Here is a 26,416-nt window from a genome sequence, read left to right on the forward strand (position 1 = left end):
TTATATTTAGCTATGACATGTGATTTTTGGGTTGGCAAAAATTGCGAGGAACGATATGGAATTATGGAAATACAAACAAGAGATTAACATTTTTCTCATTGGTCAGAACTAAATGAGTTAAGCGAAAATGGGTGTTATTTAATCTTGTAAAATTTTAATTGGATAGGTAAAGATATACAAAGTGGGTATTACAAAATACGCTATGAATAATTATATTAATTAATAGAAAAAAAAAATACGTAGGTGCAATATTAGTTGGACAAATAAGAAGTTAATTTCAATTATGTCCCCCAAACTTACATAAGTATACTCATGTTTTTTTTCTATTTCAACGTTTTTGCGATCTTCTCACAAAAACAAAACCATATATGTTTATATCTATCCAATCAAAATTTTACAATATTAAATAACACCCACTTTCGCTTAACTCATTTAGTTCTGACCAATGAGAAAAATGTTAATCTCTTGTTTGTATTTCCATAATTCCATATCGTTCCTCGCAATTGTTGCCAACCCAAAAATCACATGTCATAGCTTAACATAACTTTAGAATTCGTAACTCTAGATTTTCGTAACTTCGGTTTCGCGTAACTTTGACGCTCGTAACTCTGTCGCCCGTAACTCTGGTATTCGTAACTTCGTCGGTTTCCCAAAAAATACCTATGAGGTAATTTTTTCGTTTTTGCCTTATTCTCGAGTTATAACGGTTTTTATATTTTTAAGCTTTGTTTTCTTTAATAGCTCCACGTTGGCCAAAATTTAACTTTATTTAATTTAATTTTTTTTTTACATTTTTTTCCTGTTAATTAAATGGTCTTCCCGGGATTTCTTTTTAACATTTGTCGAATTTATATTCTTAAAAAACCAAAACAACAAAAAATTAAGTAAATTGAGCTTTACTTTACAAGTTAAATTTGTATAAAAATTATTTTTTTTAGCGACTATAGTTTTTTTACATTTAAAAAAAGAAAAGAAATATTTGTATCCATTTTTAATTTAAAACTTAAACTTTTTTTGGGTCTATCTTAATTTTTTTGTTTTTTTGTTTAAAAATTGAACTATTCATTTTTCGTATAAAAAAATTAAATAATTTAAATTCTTTCATAATCAGAAGAAAAAATATTACTTAATTAGGCATTTTCTGAATTAAATGATTTGAAAATAAAAAAAATTAGACAAACTTATCGGATCAAGTGAGAGCCTTTAATCAAGTTATATAAGATTGAAAAATGGATTGAGTTGTACTCATTAGATTTTAATGGAATTCCTGTAAGGAAATCCATAAGAGATTTAAATACATGTATATTAGTATTTTAAAAAATCTCTTTATTTTATAAAAATCCCCCTTATACCTACAACACTTTTATTTCATCATTTTCTTCTGCAATTATTAATCCTAAAAAAGTTGTTATTGCTTTTATAAATAAATCCACCTTCTGAAGTGGCTTTAAAGCCTAGCAAACATCCACCTCAAGTAGTGTTTTCAGCCTATTACCATATAATTTTGTATTATTTCGTCATTTTTTTTTTACAAAATTTTTATCAAATTTTCTGTACAATGTCCTCTCCTGATTAATTGTTCCTAAATGTGAATTTTTATTTGTAAGTATGTATAGTATTGATTTAATCTGGCTCAATAATTATAATTTGAAAAGGTTATAAAAGTCGTTATCAAAGCCAATTAAAACGGAATTTAATAAGAACCAAAAATATTAACTCTCTTTATATTATTATGATTACAAGCTCTATTTATCTATAAATTAATAAATAAAATTCTGGTCTAAAAGTCGTTGATTTTATTTTGTATATTTAGTTAAATTGTGCGGTTACCGCGAAGTGGGCACTGTTTTTGTATAATATAGTAATGAAGGACACCATTGGGAAAGATCGGGCGAAATTCGTTTGTGAAACAAAAAGATATCCGTAATACATTTTCTAATTTCTTTTAAAATAATTTTCTGAATGAAGAATAATATTGTTGTGAAATAAGGAATTCTTAATGAGTCATTTGTTAAGTTTTATGAATTAGAGTATAGATTTATCAATCTGAACTTAACGAAGGCTTTTTGTGGAGTAGTATTGTCTTATCTAAAACGTGTCTGGTAGGTAAGTGTTTTTGCAATATTGCGTATTTGATATTATTTTTAATATGATAAATTTATAAATACTATACAAGAAAAATAAGCTTTTACAAAAATAGTGTAACTTTTTGACGAAGGATCAAAAAATTGTATACAAAAATGAGTGAATGGTTGTTTTGTCACGTGAACGAGGAAGCAGTTGAATGTTAACACAAAAAAAAATCGTTTGTGGAATATAATCATATGAAAGTCGTTTTCGAGATATTTACTGATGCTGAATCTAATGACTCTAAGAATATTTATTACCAATTTAATGAAAGGTTGCTTGTTTTTTTTTTACTACCTATATCAGGCAAAATATTATTAAAACCCAGGTGACGCACTTGAATGCACAATGTCTACCGTTTGAGATTCAAAAACGGCTGTAACGAATATTTTTTAATCATTTTTTTTTTTTTTTTTGAAAATATGTAATTATGATCAGAAACTTATATAAAATATTTGAAAACAAAAAATCTATTAAAATTAAATAAATTGCATTTCCATACAAACATTGAGAAAATGTTACTTTCTTTTAATAAACAAATTCATTTCACAAAGTTCTTGTGTTGCGTCGTCTTCTTTTAAAATCATAGAACACTATCCACTTTCTTAACACATATTTCTTTGTCTATTTTTATGAATAGTCTTTAATAGATTTTCCATTCAAGATAGCAAGAATTCAAGACTTACTTTCTTCGTGCAAACTATATTTATTGTTAATGATTATTAAGTTTGTTTAAGATTTCGATTTTAATGCAAAAGAATCTATAAAAAAAAGTACAAAGGTGACTACCAACGCACGTAGACAAAGTTTATATCTTCAATTTTGATTAAGTTTTTCTTTGAATGAGTTTTTTGCCAAGCAGATTTGTAAAATATCAAAAGATTTCTGTTATTCTGTTGTAGAAAGCAAAAATAAGATACGAGTATCTATTTTATTGAGTGTTTTTGTTTTGACGAACAGATTAATAAATATATTTGAAACATGGTCATATTTATTTAAAGAAATTCTCTCAGTGATTATACTATACTGTCTTAGGTACATATGTTTGAAGTTGAGATCTGAAAGCTTATCTTGTGTCCTCTTGAAATACAAATCAAAAATACCAATTAAGTGTTAAAAATAAAAAAAAAGTAATGTACCTACTATATCTGTGAAATTATTTATTATTAATCACATTGTAACATTCAGCCTAAGGAGTGAAAGTTCAAAAATAATTATAGCATTCATGGCCAAACATTAAAACGAATATTTTGCTTTTTCGCTCTCAAATTACACTGGTCGGCAAAAAACAAAAAAAAGTCGGGAGCAAGAACTTTGTAAGGTGATTTTAATTGACTTTAGTGTGCTGAATTCAAAACTGTTTACAGATTTACTCTATCACGTCTAGTTTTTGAGCTACACTGGTCACTATTTTCGCTTTAAACTCCCAAAAACGAGTTTTCAATTAACTTCTTTTTGATGTTTAGTCAAAAATATATATTTTTCCGTAATATGTTGCTTTTTTTAAGTCTAAATCAGAAGACGCCAACTGGAATTTGGTTCAAAAAACCATTCATTACTTTGGAAAAAAACAAGCAAGATTTTGAGGTATTTATCATAAATTTCTTTTTTCAATATCTTCGAGAAAAAAAATAATTTTGAAAAAAATAAGTACCTTAACGACGTTTTAATATGGTGTTTCGAGATTGCATAAGTAGTTTTGCAAAAAAAAATTTCATAACGGTGATATAATTTGACGTCAAATGTACTCAAAAAAAAAAGCGTTTTTGACCTGTTAATATTCAAGTATTTCGAAAACGTGACTTCGGATTCGGACTCAGCACACAAAAATCCTTTAGAAAAGAAGGGGTTTGCTTCCTGCTCTATTTTCGTTGCCGACCAGTGTTATTGGAAAAGTTTTTTTTTCATTTTTCTGTAATATGTATACTCCAGTCAAGGCGTGGGAAAAAAGGGCCTAACCTTGCGCACAGAGGCACTGTCAGTTTTTATTTCATGGATCGATAGGGGTATATTTAAAAGGCTAAAACCCAATTTCTCACCACCTGATCATTCTTTTTAGCGGAGTTATTCACAAAAATGCAAAGCGTCAAATGACGCTTTGACTGGACTAATATTGAGCGTCCAATTTTTTAAAGAAATTTCTTTGTTTTGTTTCCAGCTAAAAACATTTTTTAAAGACATTTGTCAATTGGTTTAAGATGATTTTCCTGGTTAATAATAATTTAAAATATAATGCTCCCTTAACGAAGATAACGACTGCTAATTATAAGTATCTTATATATTTAAATATTTTACGATTCAATATAACCTTTAAAAAAAAAATGTTTCCATTAATATATCAATATTTTATGAGCGCAACAACATCATATGAACAATTGGTACCCACCTATCAATGAATGACCAAAATAATTAGTCATAAATCAAGCGGCGAGCGACATACCTTATCAAAATGTTTACAGGTCAATAAAATAATAATTACTTTATAGAGAGATAACTAAAATAAACCACCCGATCTTTGAATGGTTTGGAATTTTTTTGAATTACCTATACATTACACTGTCAAACATGAGATATATATACTCGTATGTAGATTAATAGTCTTAAAGGTTTATAAGTATGTATGTTTTTTCAAGTAGGTAAAATTGTTTACGTTCTTATGATTAAATTTTACATTGTTCCGCGGCCAGTTAAAAATCAAAAATATTGACTTTTACTTTTGTAAGGTGGTACAAATTTTATTTGGGTTATAAAAATTATGGAGATGACAATTAAGTTTCCTTCATAAGTTTTTTTTTTTTCAAAATAACTCTAGAAATCGTTCAATTTTTTTGTTACCAAAGCTATGTGCTGTGCAATCAAAAGAGTAATACAAAATAACATGCAGCTACAGCTGCCGATATGATCGTTAAAATAATAGTTTTTTTTTTTGTATAAAAATTTTCATAAGTAAAAAAGATCAATTTAGTTTAGGATTCATAAAAAACATCGAACTAGAGATAACAATCAAACATGGACCTAATTTTTTTTTGGTTTTTTTATGTTTTTTTCTCAGATTAGAAAAATTGTATACAAAGTTAGAACAAACTGCTTTTTGATGATGTTCACCGTTTAAAGCCTAAAATGCTGTTGATGAAAAACAAAAAACCCCATAAAAAAAAAATAGCACAACTGAATCGAAAACGATAAATTTCGTTCTACTTTCGTTCACTGTATACACCAGAGAAATTGAAAGGGGTTGGGGTCGAAATTCTGTATGTTGCAAAATGCTGTATGAGCAAAATTCTGAAAGTCAAAATTCTGTACAGCAAAATTCTGGTTGGTCAAAATACTGTATTTCAAAATTCTGTACATCAAAATTCTGTATTTCAAAATTAATGTTAAAGTTAATTAATGATAATGTAAAAAAGTGCGCGCGCACTTTTTTACATTTATCAAAAGGATTTTTGTTTACAGCATTTTTACAGAATTTTGAAATACAGATATATTTAAAAGAGGGTTTACTATGAATTTCTAAGAGATCAACTTAATAAGGAGGCAAGCTTCTAATGCTGATTAATCTAGATACTTTATTAGGAGCTACGGAAAAAAGAGAGAGAAAACAAAACTACACTTATTAAAAAAAAAAAACAATCTGAATTAAACCACGTTGCATACCTGAAACGGATTGAAAAAAAAATTAAATTTATTTGATTTTGAAATTTTTTTTGTAAAATGTATTTTGTATGTTTAAGAAGAGTTTGATTTGTGTTCCTAGAATTGATTTACTTTTTTACTTTAATAATTATGTTTGTATAAAATTACAACTTTACTGTCAATAATTATATTTAAAGCTACTATTTCGTGTTTTTTTATCAAAGGAAATTTCTTTAAAAATACTGTATTGAAAATACAGTATTTTGACGTACAGAATTTTGCAAAACAGAATTTTGCAAGTCAGTATTTTGTTCATACAGTATTTTGACGTACAGAATTTTGTATTTACAGTATAATGACGTACAGAATTATGGTCTTACAGTATTTTGACCCTACAGAATTTTGTCGTACAGAATTTTGACAAGCAGAATTATGACCCGCTCCCAATTGAAAGTTTTACTATATTATATTTATTTCGCACACATACATATCTCTCTAAAATTAAGTATTTTTAGCTAATTTTCAAAAAAGTAATCTACATTCTACAAACCAACTAAAAAAAAAAAATTGAAAATAAATTTGACCAAATCGAAATAAAATGGGTTGTTGTCAAAATTTTGCCGGGGTCAAAATTCTTTTGTCAAAATTCTGCTTTTCAAAATTCTGCTTTTCAAAATTCTGTTTTTCAAAATTCTGCTTTTCATAATTCTGCTTTTCAAAATTCTGCAAAAAAATAAAAAAGGGTTTGGAAAATGTTAAAAAGCGCGCGCTTTTAAACATTTTCCAAACCCTTTTTTAATTTTTTGCAGAATTCTGTAAAATCATCTTTTTGAAAAATTATCTGCTTATTTGATTACTTACCTACATAATTTGTCATTTTTTAAATGCGAATTAATTTTTGTTTTATAGATGAATAAATTTGAAAATATTAAGAAAAGGTTTTTAATATTAATACATTTCCGAAAATAACTAAAAATTTATTAATTTATCAAATAAAGATGAATATTCAAAAATTTGAATAAGAAAAGGAATATACAACATCGGTTCCAATTAGTATACATATTTTATTTGAAAGAAAGTCAGTATATGCATTTCAAAAAATTTTTGCGACACTTAAATAAAAAAATTTAGGAAAGTACCAAAGTTGAATTACATTAATGAGGTGTATTTTTCTTTAGCCAGCGCATATGATATAAAAAAAAAAAAAAACAGAATTAGCAGATTTTTTTTGTTCAAATATAATGCTGGCAGAATTTTGAAAAGCAGAATTTTAAAAAGCAGAATTTTGAAAAACAGAATAGAAAAAAAGCAGAATTTTGAAAAACAGAATTTTCGCTGAAAAAGCAGAATTTTGAAGCCAGAATTTTGACCCGATCCCAATAAAATTTTTAGATGTCAAATTGTTGATTTGCTATTTGCAGTTTACTTTTTGCGTAGGTAGAACCAAGCGTCGTGTTGGGGTCGAAATTCTGTATGTTGCAAAACTCTGTATTCAAAATGCTGTATGCCAAAATACTGTATGTCAAAATTCTGTATGTGCAAAATGCTGTAGGAACAAAATTCTGAAAGTCAAAATTCTGTATAGCAAAATTCTGGTTGGTCAAAATACTGTATTTCAAAATTCTGCACATCAAAATTCTGTAAATCAAAATTCTGTAAAAATGCTGTAAAAAAATATCGTTTTGATAATGTACATTATCAAAACGATATTTTTTTACAGCATTTTTACAGAATTTTGATATACAGTATTTTGCCGTACCTACAGAACTTTACAAAACAGAATTTTGCATGTCAGTATTTTGTTGATACAGTATTTTGACGTACAGAATTTTGTATTTACAGTATAATGACGTACAGAAATATGGTATTACAGTATTTTGACCCCACAGAATTTTGTCATACAGAATTTTGACAAGCAGAATTATGACCCGCTCCCCCAAGCGTCTATATAACAGTATTTTCTTAATTAGTTTTTCAAACAAAGACCTTGATCAAAAAAATTCAATGTGCTAACAATAAATGAGATTTTTTATCAGCGCCATTGTAAAAATCTTTACAATACAGCATTAAAATATTCCAAATATATCAATGACTCGTAGAGCAAAATCACCACCAATTCAAGATAAAACAAAAATTGTGTAAACTTTGTCCGCAAATTATATCAAAATTAAAGTTATAAAAATGTTTATGACATTTCTTTTTATTTTCTGAGAATAAAAAGTATAGGTACCTCATTTTTGTTAGGACTCAAATTTATGTTTAGCTAATGACTTTCTTTTTTTTTTACCAAAAATATTTTATTTTATTTTATTTTGTTGTTCCGAATGCTTTGTTGTTACTGATTTGATAACAATAAACAGTTTAAAGTAAGGGTATCGTTTGACATTGAAAATTCAAGTGCATCGTCTTAAAATAAATTAAGATCAAACATCTACTTTAAATAAAAATCTTGCAATTCATTTCCACTACATTCTCTCAAAAGTATCAACTCATTCAAATATAGTCTACCATATTATCAACAATCTTATCAGTGGATTTACTTTTATCTTTTCTGAGATTGCAATCAATCAATGTCTACAAACTAAATTAAATACAAATTTGTCAGCCCAACGCGCAATCCTCCAACTTGTTCATAGAGATTGTTATCATTATCAACTTTTGCTGACAATCATCAACAATCCAATAGCACCGTTCAGAAGTTCTATATGGAGATTGTTTTATTTGTCTACTTTTTCCATGATCACTGAATATTACAATTCAGTTTATAAGATTACATTTTTTTTAAAGGGTGTTCCGAAAATTCTCAAATAGAAACCAGCTTTCCAACCGAATCTTGTTCTTTGATAAAATAATATAAAAGATCTACATCTTTTTGTGGGGAAACCCTAAAAAATGATCACGTTTTCAGGAATTATGAGTCTCCTTAGGCTGGATTCCAGAACCACTGTTGTTTTATGAAACACCCTCTTTTATTTGCAATTTTAATGCTAAGTCTTTAATAATTGCAAATTAAATTGTAAACGAATTAAATATTTGTTGATAATAATATGATTACATGAGTTGTAATACAAATTGTTTACAATAATTATTATTTTAATCTTTTATCTTTTAGAAAACTCAAAGGCAATTCGATTCGAGTTTATTTGCCACCAGCTGCTCATAGACTGACGTGTTGCAAGAAGTGCAAATCTCAAAACGTGAACGGATAGTGCGGTGATCGAGTGCGCCATTTCAAACGACAGCTTTAAAATGAAAGATGAAAAAAGAAAAAGTTCCGGTTGCAATGTCACTACCACCGGAAATGAGGATCCATTTTGTAAGATTATGGATAAAGCCGGTTCCAGTGGACACTTTCAACGAATGTACAATGGTATATTCATTTTGGGATTATCCTGTTTCGGTGCAATGATTTATATGAATATTATTTTGGCTTTAAATGTGCCAGAACATTGGTGTAATGTGCCAGGACGAGAGAAAACAAATTTAACTTTAAATGAGTGGAGGGATCTGACATTACCAAGGTAAAAGTGCATTTTATTTTTCGTTTATGGATAAGAATTTTACAATATGTTTTATTTTTTGTAGAGAAATGGATAATAGAAAAGTGGAGACTTTTAGCAAATGTAAAATGTATGACAGAAATTTTACAGATATTAATGTGACTGATATTAGCAGCGATTTTGATGCATCGGGATTTGGAGTTAAAGGTGAGTTTAGTGTTGTGTAGTGTGATTGTGTACAGTTTTAAGACGACAAATCCTAGAGTTCATTAATAATATCGGGTATATTATGAAAAGAGAAAATTGTCAGATAGCTTTAAGGTTTAATGAATTGTTTTCATTCTATTTTCAGCCTGCATTTTTTTAAGGTTCTTAAAACTGTCTTTATTGTTCTATAGATGTTTTAAGAAACCCAACTTTTTAATTCTAAAATGTCTTGAACTGTAATTTGGTCTAAGTCATTTATTCAAGCGTTATCTCTTGACACCCGAGTCTCAACAGTCAGTTATTTCAGCCCTTATCTAGAAACCCAATTTTTTGAATATATATTTAAAATTGGTATTTTTGGAAGACTAGTAGCGAATTATGAATTATTCCGCTCTAAATGACAGTTCTAACTTTTAAAAGACGAAAAAAATGATTCCGGATTTAAAGCTTAAAGGCGGAATCGATAACAGAGATAAGGTCTGTTTAATGAAATAAAATGCACGACTGGGTCGCACGTACTTGATCTTGTAGTTCAAAGTATCTTTATTGAAGTTATACTTCTTATGGGAGGGTGGGTATGAAAATTTACTTTTTGACAAGAATGTCAAAGGGATTATGACGCGATCACCCTGGGTAGCAGAGCTGTCGTTTCACCTTTAGAGTAGGCAGTACTTTAGTATTTATAACTGCAGTACACCGCAGTACGGCAAACATAAAACACACAACACGTTGCAAGTTACATGTTTCATGTGGCAAGTTGCATGTGGCAAGTTGTATGTGGCAAGTTGCATGTGGCAAGTTGCATGTGGAAAGTTGCGTGTGGCAAGTTGCATGTGGCAAGTTGCATGTGGAAAGTTGCGTGTGGCAAGTTGCATGTGGCAAGTTACATGTGGCAAGTTGCATGTGGCAAGTTGCATGTGGTAATTTCAATGTGGCAAGTTGCCAGCTCACATTTCAGCTCAGCTCACAGCTCAGCTCAAATTAGAGCTAGCTCAAATTTTGAGCTAGCTCAATTTTGAGCTAGGTACCATAGCTCAGCTCAACTGAGCTGAGCTGAAAGTGAGCGCCCCCAACTTCCAACGCCTATATCTCGGAATGTTGAAGAAAATGAAAAAAAATTTGTTGATGCCAAAAGGTAGCGGGGACTCTAACCTGCATTTGGGTACAACTCTCATCCCTGTAGGTCCACGCGTTCTCAAACCGGGAGAACTTAAAAGTAAAAAAAAAAATAGACACGATTCTGAAAAAATAGGCATGATGTGGCGATTTAACATTTAAGGCGATTTTTTAAAAATCTGACAATGAGCAAAGCGTAGGCCCATGACACAAGCTATCATTTGGCATGACTCCCAAAAATTGCTCTCAAGCGGTTTAGCTTCCAGGAGCGTTCAAAGATTCGGGGATTTTTCAAAAAAAAATTTTACCCCAACTTTCAAACGCGATTTTCTCGGAATTTTGAAAAAAATCGAAAAACCGGATTATACCACTATCGGGTAGCTGAGAATATAAGCTTTCATATGGCACCACTCCCCTGTCTCTAGATCAAAGCGTTCCAACGCCTATATCGCGGAATTTTGAAGAAAATGAAAATAAAATTTTTGATGCCAAAATGTAGCGGGGACTCTAACCTACATTTCTGTACAACTCCCATCCCTGTAGGTCCACGCGTTCTCAAACCGGGAGAACTTAAAAGTAAACAAAAAAAATAGGCACGATTCTGAAAAAATAGGCATGATGTGGCGGTTTAACATGGTTTAACAGCAACCCTGCAAGTTCCATATTGCTACTACTAGTGCTGAAGCACACACTATTCTCATAAAATTACCATATCGCACATTTTATGCGCAATTCATTTACTTTCGTTAAGCATATACCGTACGTTCTGAACCGCACAACATGAGTAAATTTCACAGAATAAATTGAAAACTACGTGGACTCAAGGAGGATGAAAGAATTAATTTATTGTTCACTTGATAAAAATGTAAAAAAACGAAGTGTGGATTAATTAATTTAATAATAGAAATTAAAAATATCAAATGAAATTCATTTACCTACATATACTGAATGAGAAGTATAACTTCAGTCGCGTGTACATGTGTACACACACTCTTTTTTCTTAAATATCTATTGGAAATTTAAGATTTTGTGGAAAAAAAAAAATAAAAACAAAAAAAAAAAATCGAAAGTTAAAAAAATTCAATTTTTAAAATATTTTTTGAAAAACTTTTTTTTTTTGATTTTTTTTACATTTAACACTTCAATACCTATGATGTCTGTAAATTTTGAATAAAATTGACTTATGCTTTGATGAAATATATGAACTTAAAAAACATGTCAATTTTTGAAAAACGGCAACGCCATATTTCCGTTCTCTGCATTTTTTGAGAAAAACTAAAAACGCAGTTTTGTAAGAATCAATAAGTCTATTACGTATACCAAATTTAATCAAAATCGTTAGAGCCGTTTTCGAGAAAGTTGCAGTACCTCGAAAACGTTATATAGGAGATATGCGTTAAAAAGGAGATATTAAAAAAATAAAAAAAACCGTTACTAAATATTCTTAAACAATTTTCCTTATACAAAAGAATAAGGTCCGAAGAAATAAAAAAACACGTTTTTTTGCATTTTCTAACGGTAATATCTCAAAAACGGGAGCTGATTAGTTGTTTCTGACTTCGGATTCGAGTTCAACACACTGAAAACCTTCAGAAAAGTATATTTTTGTTGCGGCAACAAAACCCTTGTAAACCAGTGTTATCAATGCACTTGAAGTTTGTCAAAAGTTTTAATTAATAGAAGTGTATGTTGTGTTTCATAACAATAGTTATTATGGATGGGATTATTGTATGAAGTTTGCTGGTTTTAAAATTGACTATAGGCTATCATTTCCATTAAAAAAAAAAAAAACAAAAATCAAATTATTGTGATCAAACCAAATATTATGTGCGATTTAATCGCATGATTCACTACTTGAACATAATTTTTTTTTGGAGATTTTGGCTTGGAGATTTTTGCTATGGGGATTTACTCTTTGGAGATTTTAGTTTGGGGATTTTGGGTTTGGGGATTTTAGTTTAGAGATTATGTCTTGGGGAAAACGTCACCAACCCTTTAAAAACACCCGCATTTTAGGCCTGGCAATCCATAATGACATATTCTAGAAAATGCTCATTATTGTTTAAATAACTGATGGGGTAGTTTATCTACACTTAAAAATTGCATTTACTATCCAGGTTTTTTTTTTAATAAAATATTTGTCATTTTCAAATAACAACTGATTGTAAATATTTATTTAAGTGTTTCCCAAATACAAATATCAACGAAATTAGCTTAAAAGATAATTTTATTTTAGTACTGGAGCTCAATTGAAGTTTGTTGTTAATCTATAACATTTAAAAACGGAAGAAGATAAACTTTATTTAAATTAAGAACAATATAAAATAAAATACACAGAATAAAATGATAACACACAAATTACACAAGTTACTATAATTAAGGTTTATAAATAGTCAATATTAATAAAAATAGTCAATATTAAACACAATCCTTAAATAAAATTGATTGCGTAATGTCATAAAATGTAAAGTAAAAGGCTAACTTGATTTTGTAATAATGAAAACGTAATAATTTTTTCACTCTATTAAATGTTTTTGTAAATGATTGTTGATCATTTTAATACTTCCTAACGTAAATTTGTCCCAAATTAGGGCAAATATTAATAAATATATTTATTTGTTCCAAAACTATTTAAATTATCAACATTTGTATATTTAAGGATTTGGTATTGATAAAAAATAAATTCGAACTCGTTATTAATAAACACTTTGTGTAGTCTGAATTTCATTAAATATTTTGGGTAATTTTTAAGTGCAATATTTTTTAAGAGCTCTCTCTTGTCGATTTTAAACTTTGTTTACAACGATCATTTGTTTTTTGTCGTAAAGTTGGAAAAAAACAATTTGAATGCTTTTAACACCTGAAACACCTGAGATTTGCTATGAAAGGCCAAACGAACATAAGATTTTTTGCATAGAGAATATGCACCAAACATGTTGAATTCAACTTAGGATTTTTCAGAGAAAAAAAGAGATATTAAAAAGATTTAAAGAAGAAATTTAGTTCTTTAAGAAACCGCTACAAATGTAATTTTAAAAAATTATCACGCAAAAGGACATAACCTCAAAAACTGTTAAAAAAGGGTATTTTTGATTTTCTAACGTTAATATCTCAAAAACTTGATGTGATGGAATTTTTTTGACTTTGGATTCGAGTTCAGCATACAAAAAACCATTAGAAAAGTATACCTTGACTTCTATAGAAAAAAAACTTTTTGATTAGTGAAATCGAATAGGGCAGAAAAAATGAATGGACTTAGATTCGAATATCTGAAGATCTAAAAATGACACCAATTTGATTGAAACGCAATTAAAATGAATCATATTTTTTCTTAAAATAGAGCCATTATTTGAGTTTCTAACATTATTACTAACAGAGTTATTAATAAAAAAGTGAGTGAAAGTACGTAAAAGTACTTTTTTTCATAACAAATTAAGCTCGCAAAAAAAAACAAATAGCTCGATAGAAAATTTTTAAAAAAGCTTTTTTCTTACTATTTAGACCTCGAGGAACATTTCTGCATAAAAATTTGGAGTGCAAGACACTTCGATTAGTGTCGCGTGGTATTTTTAAACATCTTATTTATCTAAATATGCAAAAAACACAAATAACTAAAATCCACTCCTTACACCATTTATATTTTATCTATGCATAATAAACTTTTATTGAAGAAACAAACATATTAAATTGCTGACTTCAACAAAAAATTACAGAAAAAATCATTGCTCTTTCAGTAATAAAAAAAAGTTCTTTAATGAAACAATACCATTATTTTTTTTTTTACTTACCCAAAGTCAGTACCGCTAATCTAAGTTAAAGCGCTCATGCCACCTTTTGTTTTGTTGCAAATAAAAAAACAATTTCTTATTCATTTTTTTTTTTCTGGGCAATGTGGTTTGATCGTAAAACTTGCCTACATTTTAAGATAAAATCAAACTTTTATCCCCAGTTTTTTCCAATAATAAAAATAAAAATGTTTAAGCCCTAAATATCTGCTCCATTGAATTGTGTAAAATCCTGCATAAATTGGTTGCTATTTCTTTATTTTCTTAAAACTTCCTTATCCGTATATGCGCTCAAAGCGGCTAAAGGCTGCAGAACGAACCGTAATTATTACAACCGATTGCCATAAAATCTTACGACATTAATAATTTAATCGATTCAATTGTGTAACTCTGGTAACAGTTCAACCAAGTAGGACTTAACCTGTTGTAGAAAATAAGTCCTTAAAATATATAAATAGGAAAACAGTAGCAAAGAGAAAGATTGAAAATACAAAAAAAGGAAGAAAAACGAAAAGAACCAATAAAGAAAAACCTGAAAAGAAACTTATGGCCAGGCTTATCATTAAAAATCCGAATAAAATGGGAGAAATCAAAAAGGGAAATCCCTGAAGTTGATCGTCATCGTTATTCCAGTTGTTCTTCTGTAGACTTTGGTGGCGGTTCCGGTGGTGCCACCCATTCTCCTACTTTTGGCATTTACTTTTGTAGTCGACCCTAGTTGGCATCCTCTTGTAGGAGTACTCGTTCTTCTCTTTGGTTCTTTTATTTTATGTTTATTTGTGATTTCGTTTTTATTTCGTTTTACTATTTTTATTTTTTCTTATTTTATTTTTTTTTTTTTTTTGTTTGTATCCTTTGCAGAATGTCCTTATGGCTACAGTTACGATAAGACATGGTACGAGCGGACAATTCCGACACAAGAGAATTGGGTCTGTGACAAGGATCTGTACGTTACCAATACGTTTGTGGTTAGCCGAGTGACCGAAGTGATTGGTTCATTTGTCCTTGGCCAAATGGGTGACACGTAAGTGTGTTGCGGTTTTGGTATTTCTATCAAATTAGATATCCATTTTCCATTCCCATGTTGTTTTGGTTATATTTTTTTTTCTTTTTCTATTTTTTTTTTTTTATTATTTTTTATTTCTTATTCACATGCAATCAAATAAATTCAATTGGGCTTACATCCTTTTGGGATCTACTCAAGACTCATGTTCTCTATCATTTTCTATTGCGAATGTGAATTTTGTGAATTGGAATCAAGTTTGAGATGAAATGGTTTGTTTGTATGGATGTTTTATTAACATTCTCTTTCTGTAAGAGTGTAGGCTGTAGGGGCTTTTTTTTTTTTTGTTCAAATGATTATCTTTGGACAAAGTTTTGGACTTTTATGTAGTTTTCCGAGAAATAAACGTTATAGGTCTTAATATTGAAAATTCTTCATTTCCTGGAAGAGATACACATATGTGTTATATTAGGGTAGTCCTTTTTATTGCTTTTTCTTGGAATAATAAGTTGGGTATTCATGAGTTTGGATCTTGATTATGAAACTAATTTTAGCAGATATTTACTACATCATTTTAGTCTTCTTATTGTGGGGTTTTTTTATATTTGCGTGGTAGATTTAATTTTAATTTAAAAATAACTTGTGTAAGGGTTTATTGCAGGTCTAATAAAAAAAAAAAAAAAACAGCAGGACTACGTTTCATAAATGTTTTAATAAAAATAAATAGTCTTTTCAATTTTAAGAAAATGATACCTACAATTTTCCAAGTTTTTTGTCGAAAAAAAGCTACATACCTTGAATTTTTCAATTAGATGAAGGCAACACAAAGATATCTAAAATTGTGAAATATTGCGTTAGAAATCAAATAATTCAGACGATGCACAGTGGATCGACTAGTACAAAATTCCGGTCATGGGGTGATTTTTTTTTTATTAGTTTATTGTACGAAATTTTTTTTGGATTGCACAGATAATTGTCCCTTCTGTCATAATCCACAAGTTTTTTTTTTATCAAAAAGTTTTGGTTCCCAAGATACAGAGGGTCAAGTGGGGACTATTTCACAAGAAAAAAAATGATGGTTTTGTTAGTAATTTTCATACTCTTATATCTAGCTCATTTTTTAAGATATCTTCTCGAAGTAAATTTTTTCCATAAGATAATGATATCTAAAATATATTTTTAAGACAAAAATTACAAAATTATATTTCTAAATAATTCTAAAACCCGTTTTTCTATAACCCTTTTTAAAAATTTCACTTATTTTTGAAAAGGCTTTTAAAAAAATGCTTACATATGCAAGCTTTCTAAGTAGTCTAGAATGAAAGCTTAATATTTTTTTTGTAATATTTTTAAGCTTTTGGATCCGACCGAATCCGACCCCGTTGTTTGGAGCACCATCTTTGTAAATTTAACCCTTAAGGTAGTATTTTTTCTAATCTGCAAGGGGGAGGCTTGGTGTTATTTAACTAGCTAAAAGTAGCATGGGGTAGTTAAAAGCAAGAATGTAACTACTGGATGTAAATGTAAATCAGATTGATATAAAATTAAAGAAAGAATGAGTAAAAACAATTAATTTTTAAGTTTTTTGTTAGGAGTAAAGCACTTTCAGATCATTACGAACATATGAAATATTATATGTGCCCTTAATTATGAAAGTGGACTAAGTCACTCCTAAAAATGGCATCAAATCTAGCCTAAAAATAGTTATTATTTAAGGGGTAAAGTTTATTTGAACGCGAAATTGCAGTAAATAAACTTCCTTATTGCTCATCTAGTGATTTCATAAAAGAAATATAACTAAATCGTTATAAGAAAATTATTATGTAAGTTTTTCTTTAAACAATGCAAAAAGTGACTTAGTCCACTTTCATAATCCAGGGCACATATACATACATATGTATTTTTTAACAAAAACTTGATTATAAAGTAGCAATCTAACTTAAGTTTAATTTAAAAAAAAAATTTCAATTTATAAAGTCCAGTATCCTGCTGAAGCGAAACGAAAATTTTTATACAAAAACAGCACAAAGAAAAATTTTGTTATGCTTTTCGTTTCAGAGCACAACAGCTTGGCAAATGACATTCTTACCTGTACTTGAATACTTGGAGAGTTTTCAATAATTTTTCACTAATATTTCTGACTAGTATATTACAAGACTGTAGTAACTCAAAAAAAAAAAACAAAAATTCTCGCTGAATCAGCGAAAAACTGTTTATTTACAAACTGTTCAAAATTATGAAAAAATAATTTTTGTATCAAGTTTCTTTATATAATTTTGAGTTAACCAGTGCGATTTGTTCAGGTCAAATTTCTTGGTCCAAAAAAAATTTGCGTCTTTAAGTTTTTTTCTTCAAAATTATTTTCTAGTTTTAATTTATTGACTTTATTTAATTTTGACTTTCGCTATTGACTTTGTAGACTTAGAAACATTTTCGTTTCGCTTTAGCAGCGTACTAAGTAAGCTTAAAATAAGAAAAAAAAACAAATTGGTGGTTTCGAACTAAAATTTGCCTTACAAAAAAATTGATATTTTAATTATTTCTCGTTTCATTAAATAAAATGTATTTTTTTCGGTTGTTTGAAAAATTTAAACTTATGTAGGTTAGATTACTACTAATCCAGTTTTTATGTTTAAAAAATTGCTTTAAAAAATAGGTACATAATACAATTTCATTCATTTTTAATCTATTTTTTATTTTACCTTTTTGTTTTGCTTCTTTAATTCCATTAAAAACGCAATTTTTATTTTTATTGTATCGATATATTTCGAGGGCCTTTTTGCCTCATCATCAGGATCTAGTAATAAAAACATGCGTTTAATACTAAAATACATTAATAAATTTATAGTTATACCTACCAAAAATACTAACAATAAATTAATGATTTAATTCGTATCTCTTTTCTTATAAAAATTATACAAATTAAATTTTAACAGACATTTGTTTTGATATAAAAATTTTTTTAAAACATTAAACAAAGTTTATAGAAGTATTTAAAGTACAAAAATATCTTAAAATTTTTGAATTTAACTGTTTCTTAAATTGGCATCGACTATTAAATTGTAGTATGTATTTGTGTAATCACGTTTATCAATTTTATAATTACAAGCAATTTGTTCATTTTTTATAATTTGGTTTACCTCGTGTAGAAGCAAAACAAAAAGGTAAAATAAGAATTCTTAATATTTAATCCAGCAATACAAAAAAACGAAAAATATAAATCTATTTTTTATTCATAAGATTTTTTTTTGCAAGTTATCAGTATTTTAAAAGACTGTTAAACAAAGTAAACGCTTTTTTTAAATTAATAATTTTCTGTGTAGTAAAATAAGGATTTGGTAGTTTTTGTATGCTAACTGATATTTTAGGTAAAAAAAAATTAAAGAACTAAAAAGTTTTTGTAATTTTTTTACTGAATTCAATTCTGTGAATTTCAAGAAGCAATATAGCGAAAACCTTTTTAAAATCCGTTCATTAGATCAGAAGTTACAGCCCCATGACCACTTTTTCACAGTTTCGATCCACTGTGCGATGTTGTGGCAGAGAAAAAAGTATTCACCTCACTCTCACTGAGAATCTGTTCGGTAGTATGAAAACAACAAATTTTTTAGTGATGAGCTTTCAGATTGTAGTAAGCTGAAATACGAAAGAATTTCCAAAATATATTTCAAAAAAAGCAAAATATTTGATCAATTTTGTTCGTCACTGTAATAACAAAAAATATAATGAATGAAAGATTAATGGAATCCATTTTACAATATGGAATCAAATTCTCTAGATTTTTAAGACATTTAAAAAAAAATTAAATGTTTGGTATAAAAAGTTTCGAGGTTTTTTTTTATTATGTGGTAGTCAAACATTATTAAATTTATTATTTCTAAAGAAAGAGACAACCATATTGAATTGCATGGCTCTCATTCCTCATTTTTGTATAAGGTTATGTTGAGTCGGCTCCCGCCATTCGAAAAGTTCTTCTTAAAAATTAAAGTTCAATTTCTTAAAATTGAAGTTGCTCGAATATTATTTCTATAACTCTTTATTTTGTATATTGATTATACCAAACGTAGCAATGAACTGTAATTATGTTCTTTTTTGTTTTATTTGAGTTCTCTGTTCTGGTTGATACTTAATTTTTATTGTTGGATTTTCATACTCGTAATTAGAGCAACATGCCAATGTTGAAAAAATTATTTTTCCATACATTCAAACAAAATTTCAAGTAAATTCATTGATCCGTTAGAAAAAAAAAATTAGTTTAAATAGGTACCTACATAATTTTCTTTTAATATTTTAATTTTTTTTTTTCTCTTAAATTAAGGCTACAAAATTGTTTTAACACAGAAATTTTCTACGAAATCGGTTAAGTGGTTTAAGAGAAAGTCAAATATCAAGAAAACGGTTCTGTGGTTGGTACTAAAAACCTAAGCCATGGGTTTTCTGGTACCAACATATTTTTTGAAACAGTGAACCAGCTTTTCATTTCTGACTTTCTCGTAATTAAATCAAACGATTTTAACGAAAGGTCAAGTAAAAACAGGTCATTATTTTTGTTGCAATGTTTTTTTATTTTTTTTTTTTTTTTTTTCAAAACAATTTCTGTCTAATAGAAAATAGATTTTACAAAAAGAAATTTTTTTTTAGACATAACGGTTAAAAAAAAATAATAAAAAAAAAGACAAACAACTAACTTCTTTTGGAGGTGCAAACCATTTAAAAAATATTTTTTTCGTAATTTCTTATTAAATTTGGCCAGAGGATTATGACCGATGAAAATGTTCAAAAATTTGTGGTCAATGCTTTAACTAGAACGCTTATAACTAATTATAGTTTATTTTTTCTGTACAGTACAGTATTATTACGGTTGTATGAAACATTATGCCACTACTAATTTTTTTTTTTTTTTAAAGAGGCAAAGTCAAAAAAATTGATGATGATAGAGGAGACCACCATTTTTTCAATATTTCGTGTGTTTTCCTTTTGTTCCAAAAATTCCTTTATTCTTTTTTGAACACTGTTTTTACCTGAATGGATATTGTTCCGTGCTTGTAATGATTCAGATACTCACCACTAAGCTTTTCCAACAGTTGGTATCAGGTTTTCTGCAGCATTTCGCTAAGATTCCCCAAATAGAGTTATTTGTGGAATTCATCCCCGGAAAATTACCAAGCCTGTTTATTCTTTAATTTTTCTTACTTAGGAAGGACGTGACACTCTTATTAGAAAGCCATAATAATGATTACTGTAAAAAAAAAAAATAAAATCAAATTAGTTTTTAGCGTAGCAAATTTGTGAACATTTTCATCGGTCATAATCATGTGGCCACCTGCTGTAGGTATCTTAACTAAACATTTTTGTAAGATGTTAATTTAAGTTTTATACATAAAAAACTTTGGAGCACATCAAATTTTACAAAGAAAAAATTTTACAATAAGTTAAATTAACAATAAGAGCAAGAACGTGGAAATTTTAAAGAAGTTTAAAAGCAGAAATATTATAATCTTTGGTTGTTGTCTATCCTTAATTCGACCAAAATAAGGCGTCTTGGTAAGGGTACGACAGATCTAACTGATGAGCCCACTGTCGTAACTGGGCGAAACGCTTTATAAATTTTTGGAGTTGAGGTCACTTGAACTTATATTGAGCTAAAATACTTTCATATAATTTTTAAAAGTTTCTTGACTATAATTTTTCTTTTAATATTTGGGTAACGATGAAAATGTGAATTTGCATAATTTAACAGAAGAAAATGTTACGCATACTCCACCTTAAAACATAATTGTATCTTACTGTCAATGTTTTTATCGACTTTTAGTTAGGTAATAGCTTCATTTCGATCACATTGCCAAATGCTCCAACCATGCTAAAGACACCTTCCCTCTTTAAATGGTCTTTTCACATACATACTTTATGACCTATAGATATTATTTCGAACATAGCTATACCATTTATTTCATTTGTATGAATTTATATTTCTTCGAAATTCCTAATGTTTTTTATATTTATTTTATTTTCTAGATTCGGTCGCCGAGTCGTCTACTACATCAGCGTTATACTGGCTACAATTGGACGTTCATTTTCTATATTTTCTACCTCATCATTCACAATGTTCCTGATTACGTCTAGCCTGGTAGCACTTACTGTCAATAGTCTCTTCCAGTCACCTCTCATTGTCGGAATGGAAATCTCAGGCGAGTAAGTGTAACATACGTCGTCCCTTCTCAAAAAACAAAAAAAAAACGCATTCATTTTCTCTCACTGACCATAAAAAAATATAGGTATATAAAACAAACAAGAAAAAGAGAAATTTAAGACCCTCATGGGAGGCGGCGGATGAATAGATATTCCGCTTTTTCTAGCATTAAACCGCATATACCCATTTATCACCGAAAAAATAGCATTAAAGCGGAAACCATTCCATTCATGGGCCAAAATGCACCAACAAACGAGTTTAATCCTTCCATATTTTACTTCTATTTCCTTTCCTTCCGTTTTTCTTTCATACTCTTGTTTTTTTTTTTCTTTTTCTTCCATTTCTACTATACTGCTGCACAAACCACAAACAAAAATACAAAAAAAAACACAGAGACGATAGAACCAACATTGCAATGTATCAGAGCTTTGGATGGTCCATTGGGACCACATTGATGCCGTTGCTCTTCTGGTGGCTGCGAGACTGGGTTCCCTTCATGTGGCTAACAACTTTACCAACTGCATTGGTGCTCGTTTTTTACAAGTATGTATATTTTGTTGTTGTATATCTGTTCTGCTAGAATTTTGTTTCTCCGGTGCCGGTCGGTGGTGGCGCATCCTTCGTTTTTACGAATATTTCTTGTGGTCTTTACCTCAATTTTGCAGGTGAATTTCATCAGTTTGAAGTTGATGAAAAAAAAAAAAATGGTTTCGAAATTATACTATTCTGAGATCTGAGACAATCAAAGGAAAAACGATCCACACAGAATTAAAAAGAGAGATAATCGGATGGATGATCTTTGAAAAAGAGGACCAAAGGTCTTGAGTGTTATGTTACCAAAGTGTATTAATTTGAAAGGGACTTCATCCAAACCATTGCCAAAACAACAACAGTTTTCAATTTGAAGCATTTAAGCATTTTAAGGCTTATTTGAAAAAGAATAAAATCTTTAGGAGTTCCTTAGGGCAAATTGAAGACATGTTAGGTATTTTTTAACTAAAAGATTTGAAACTTTAATCAAGTTTTGAAAATGTATAAGGATTTTTATGGGTCTTAGAACTTTTAAGGAAAGAAGAATGCTTGAATTTTGTTTATTTAAAGGATTTAGAAACATTTAAGCCAGTTTAGAAAGAGAATAAAGGCCCTGGTTCTAAGACCTCAAGTAGAATGTACCAAATTTTGTAAGGTCCCCTAAATTGAAGAAATGAAGAATGAGTTCTTAAAACTTAATTAGCAGTATTGAAAGGATTTAAAAACCTTTAAGAAAGTTTTAAAAGAAAAAAAAAAATTAATAACGACTTGTAGAGGTCCTAAGGCCCCTAGAAACTAAATAATATTCTCAAGGTGATCCGAATTGAGGGAAAGAGGACTGAATGCTTGAAACTATTCTGTATTTATAGGATCTGGAAAGCTGTGAGACTTGAATGTACCAAAATTCTTGAGGTCTTCCAAAGACTTCCAAAGAAAAGAGGACTGAATGCTTGCATTTATTTTTATATATTAGATTTGGAAACCTTTAATAAGAACTTGTTGGAGTCCTAAGGTCCCTACAAGAGTGTATTAAAGTTTGTAAGATCTTCTGAATTTAACAAGATCTGAATGAATACTAAGCACATTTTGAAAAATAATAAAGAATTTTAGAGGTCCTTAAGCTTACTAAAAGAATGTTTTGAAATTTTCTGAATTGAAGAAAAAAAGAATGAATAAATGAAAATCAATTTTTTATTTAAAGAATTTGGAGCAACTATGCAAGTATTGAAGAAAAAAAATAAAGACTTGTAGGGGTCCCAAGGTCTCTAAGAAGAACTCACCAAAAGGCCATCTGAATTAAATAAACGAGGGAAGAATGCTTAAAACTATTTTTTGTTTGAAGAATTTGAAAACAAGTAAGTTTTGAAAAATTATGACGACTCTTAGGGGTCCTAAAGCCATTAGAAAAATGCACAACATTTGCAAGGGTTTCATAAATGAAGACAAGAAGAATGATTTTTTGAAGCTATTTTATATTCAATTAATTTTGGGAACCTTTAAGCAAGCTTTGAAAAATAATAAAATATTTTGGGGTCTTAAGCTCCTAAAAGAATGTGCAGAAATTTACAAAGCCTTCTGAATTAGAAAAAGGGAAAGAATGCTTGTACCTAGTTTTTATTTAATAAGCTTGAAACCCTTTAAGTAAGTTTGAAACACTTAAAACATTTTTAGGGGTCCTAAAAGCCTCTTAAAGAATGTGAAGAAATTGCTAGTAGAATAAATGCTTGAGAGTATTTTTTATTTAAAGGAGTTAAAAACATATTTAAAAAAAATAAACTTTAAGGGGTCTTAAAGCCTCTACAAGAATGCACCAAAAGTTTATAGGCCTTCTGAATTGAAGAAAATAGGAATGAATGCTTGAAAATATTTTTTTTATTTAAAGAGTTGATATATTTAAGCAAGTTTTAAAAAAGAATTAAGGCTTTGGGGTCCTAAGTCCCTAGAAGAATGTACCTACAAAAATTTGAAAGGTCTTCTAAATTGAAGAAGATCGAAATATATGCTTGAAACCATTTTGAACTTATTGCTTCAAAAATGAAAACTGGTGAAATTCAGCTATAATACCTACGTAGCTTGATTTGATTTTGTTGTATATCTTTTTTTTTTTTGTTTAACTTTATTTTTTCTCGTTACGTGTATGTGTACATTAGATATGTCATCGAATCACCGAGATGGTTGATTAGTAAGAGACGCTACGCCGAAGCTTTGGTGCAGTTCAAAACAATAGCCCACTTCAATGGCAGGACCTTCACAATTACCGAAAAGGAGTTAGCTGAGCTGTATGGCAATTTAGATGAGGAGAAGGTGTTTGGTGTGGCGTCCTTGTTCAGTGGCTGGCGGATAGCAAAAAACACAATGATCATGGGCTTCAGTTGGTACGTATACAAAAAAAAAAAACCTACAACCGAAAAGTCGATTGTAACATGGCAAAATTGTTCAACGGAATGGAAAAGGCTTAACTAAAGTTTTATGTTTCTTTATTTTTTTTTTTATATTTTCGTTTTTGTTTCGGTGCGGCCTTAATGTTTGTAGCCTTTTTTTTTGTTTTATATTTTTTTTTTCTTCTTGTTGGACCGTTTTTTTTTTTGCCTCGAATTTTCGTTTGTTCTAGGAATACCTTACTACACTGCTTCATAGCTAGCTATCATTGCGGCATACGCTTTGTCCTTGAAACAATTTTCCATGTCAGAGAGTTTAAGTTCTTCAAGTGCAATGAATTTTAACACTTATTCGTTTCAATTTTTTTTTTCGTATGGTACCTATTTTTATTTTTTTTTCCTTGTAAATATTTTTCATTGTTTCGGTTTTTATTATTTTAAGAAGAACAACAAAAAATATAAAAAGTCCTTTGGTCCTTTTTCGTGTATTTAATACTTTTTTTTTCTCTTCTTTTCATGGTTTTTATTTTTCTTTATTTTGGATGAGAAGGTGTGTGGTAGCTGTATCGTACTTTACTCTGGTACTTTTTAGCTCACGTATGGGTGGAAATCCTTTTTTGAATTTCTTACTACAAAGTGTTGTTGAAATTCCAGCTTATATTGTTGGAAAATATTTGGGTAAGTGAATGGGATTTAAAAATAATTTTATTATAAATTGCTGATAAATGATATTTATTGTTCTTTTAAGTTAAAAGAGTTTAAATTAATATTTTTAATTTATTATTTTTCTTTATTTTGATTTTTCATAGGTGACAAATATGGCCGCCGTTTAACCAACAGCATGTCCTTTTTAATATGTTTTGTTTCGTGTATTCCAGTTGTTATGTTTGCTCAAAGTAATTTTAACATTCTTTTAGCTTAAATTTCTTTCTAACAACAATTTTTTTTTTTTGTTTTTTCAGAGCCTCAATATGAACACATTACAACAATAATTGCCGCCTTCATCAAATTCCTAAATGCAGTAACATTTTTCTTAGTTAGTCTGCAAGCTATGGAAATCTATCCGACTTGTTTGCGTCAAACGGGAATAGCATTGGGTACAATTTTGTGTAACGCCATTGGTATATTAGCACCATATTTGGTACATTTGGGTACAAAATATGACATCCGGTATCCATATTTTATATTGGGTGCGATATTTTTAATTGGAGGATGTAGCGGATTGTTCCTTCCTGAAACGTTACACAATAAACTTCCGGATTCACTTGAAGAAGCCAAGTCTTTTGGAAAGAATCAGGTAACTACTAATATTGACTGAAATATTAAATTTTTTGATTTACTTATTTTTTTGTTTTTGTTTTTTTTTTTATAGAAATTCTTTAGCCTTCCTAAACCTCATCAACCTAATTCTGAAGAATTATCTGCGACAGAAAAACTCAATCAACCGAAATTTGTCCCATAAACACCTCATTACCAAATCAACGAAATTAGGACGAATTTATGTTTTGAAATTTTTTGTCATCCTTTATTTTTATTAGAAATTTAAATTTGTTAAAGAATAATTAAGGAGATATGAGTGTGTGATACATTTAAATGTTGAAGTGCTGTGTGTTTTTAGAAAATAAGTTTTAGTCTTAGTTTGCATCATTATTATTGTAATTTTTTTTTTTGTATTTCGTTCAGAGTCTTCAACTTAACTGACGGAAATTTAAAGCTTTTATAAAGCAAATCTTTTTTGTATGAAATAATAAAAAATTGTTTTCATTATAATTGCTTTACTTTTATCATTTTAATATAGAATTGAATTTTTTTGTATGACGAAAACTAACGGTACCATCCGTAGAACGGTTTTTTGGTTTCTGAATATCTCGTACAACATGAACCCGATTTTAACGAAATTTTTTGTATAAAGAAGCTTTTATGTAAAGGTAATATTAAAATTTTAG

General features: G+C 28.9%; 1 protein-coding gene across 1 annotated transcript; it reads left to right on the forward strand.

Annotated features, from left to right (window-relative positions):
- The first annotated feature begins 1,990 nt into the window (after nucleotides 1-1,990).
- Nucleotides 1,991-26,123, forward strand: LOC129914321 (carcinine transporter). The gene is made up of 11 exons (XM_055993512.1): nucleotides 1,991-2,106; nucleotides 8,873-9,281; nucleotides 9,346-9,467; nucleotides 15,230-15,392; nucleotides 21,387-21,563; nucleotides 21,955-22,104; nucleotides 24,243-24,467; nucleotides 25,021-25,148; nucleotides 25,280-25,366; nucleotides 25,433-25,767; nucleotides 25,843-26,123. The coding sequence occupies exons 2-11, from the start codon at nucleotides 9,010-9,012 to the stop codon at nucleotides 25,930-25,932; spliced, it is 1,749 nt and encodes a 582-aa protein (XP_055849487.1). The 5' UTR covers nucleotides 1,991-2,106; nucleotides 8,873-9,009; the 3' UTR covers nucleotides 25,933-26,123.
- The last annotated feature ends 293 nt before the right edge of the window (nucleotides 26,124-26,416 follow it).

This window comes from Episyrphus balteatus, chromosome 3 (assembly GCF_945859705.1).
Source record: "Episyrphus balteatus chromosome 3, idEpiBalt1.1, whole genome shotgun sequence".
In the NCBI taxonomy this organism is placed as follows: domain Eukaryota; kingdom Metazoa; phylum Arthropoda; class Insecta; order Diptera; family Syrphidae; genus Episyrphus; species Episyrphus balteatus.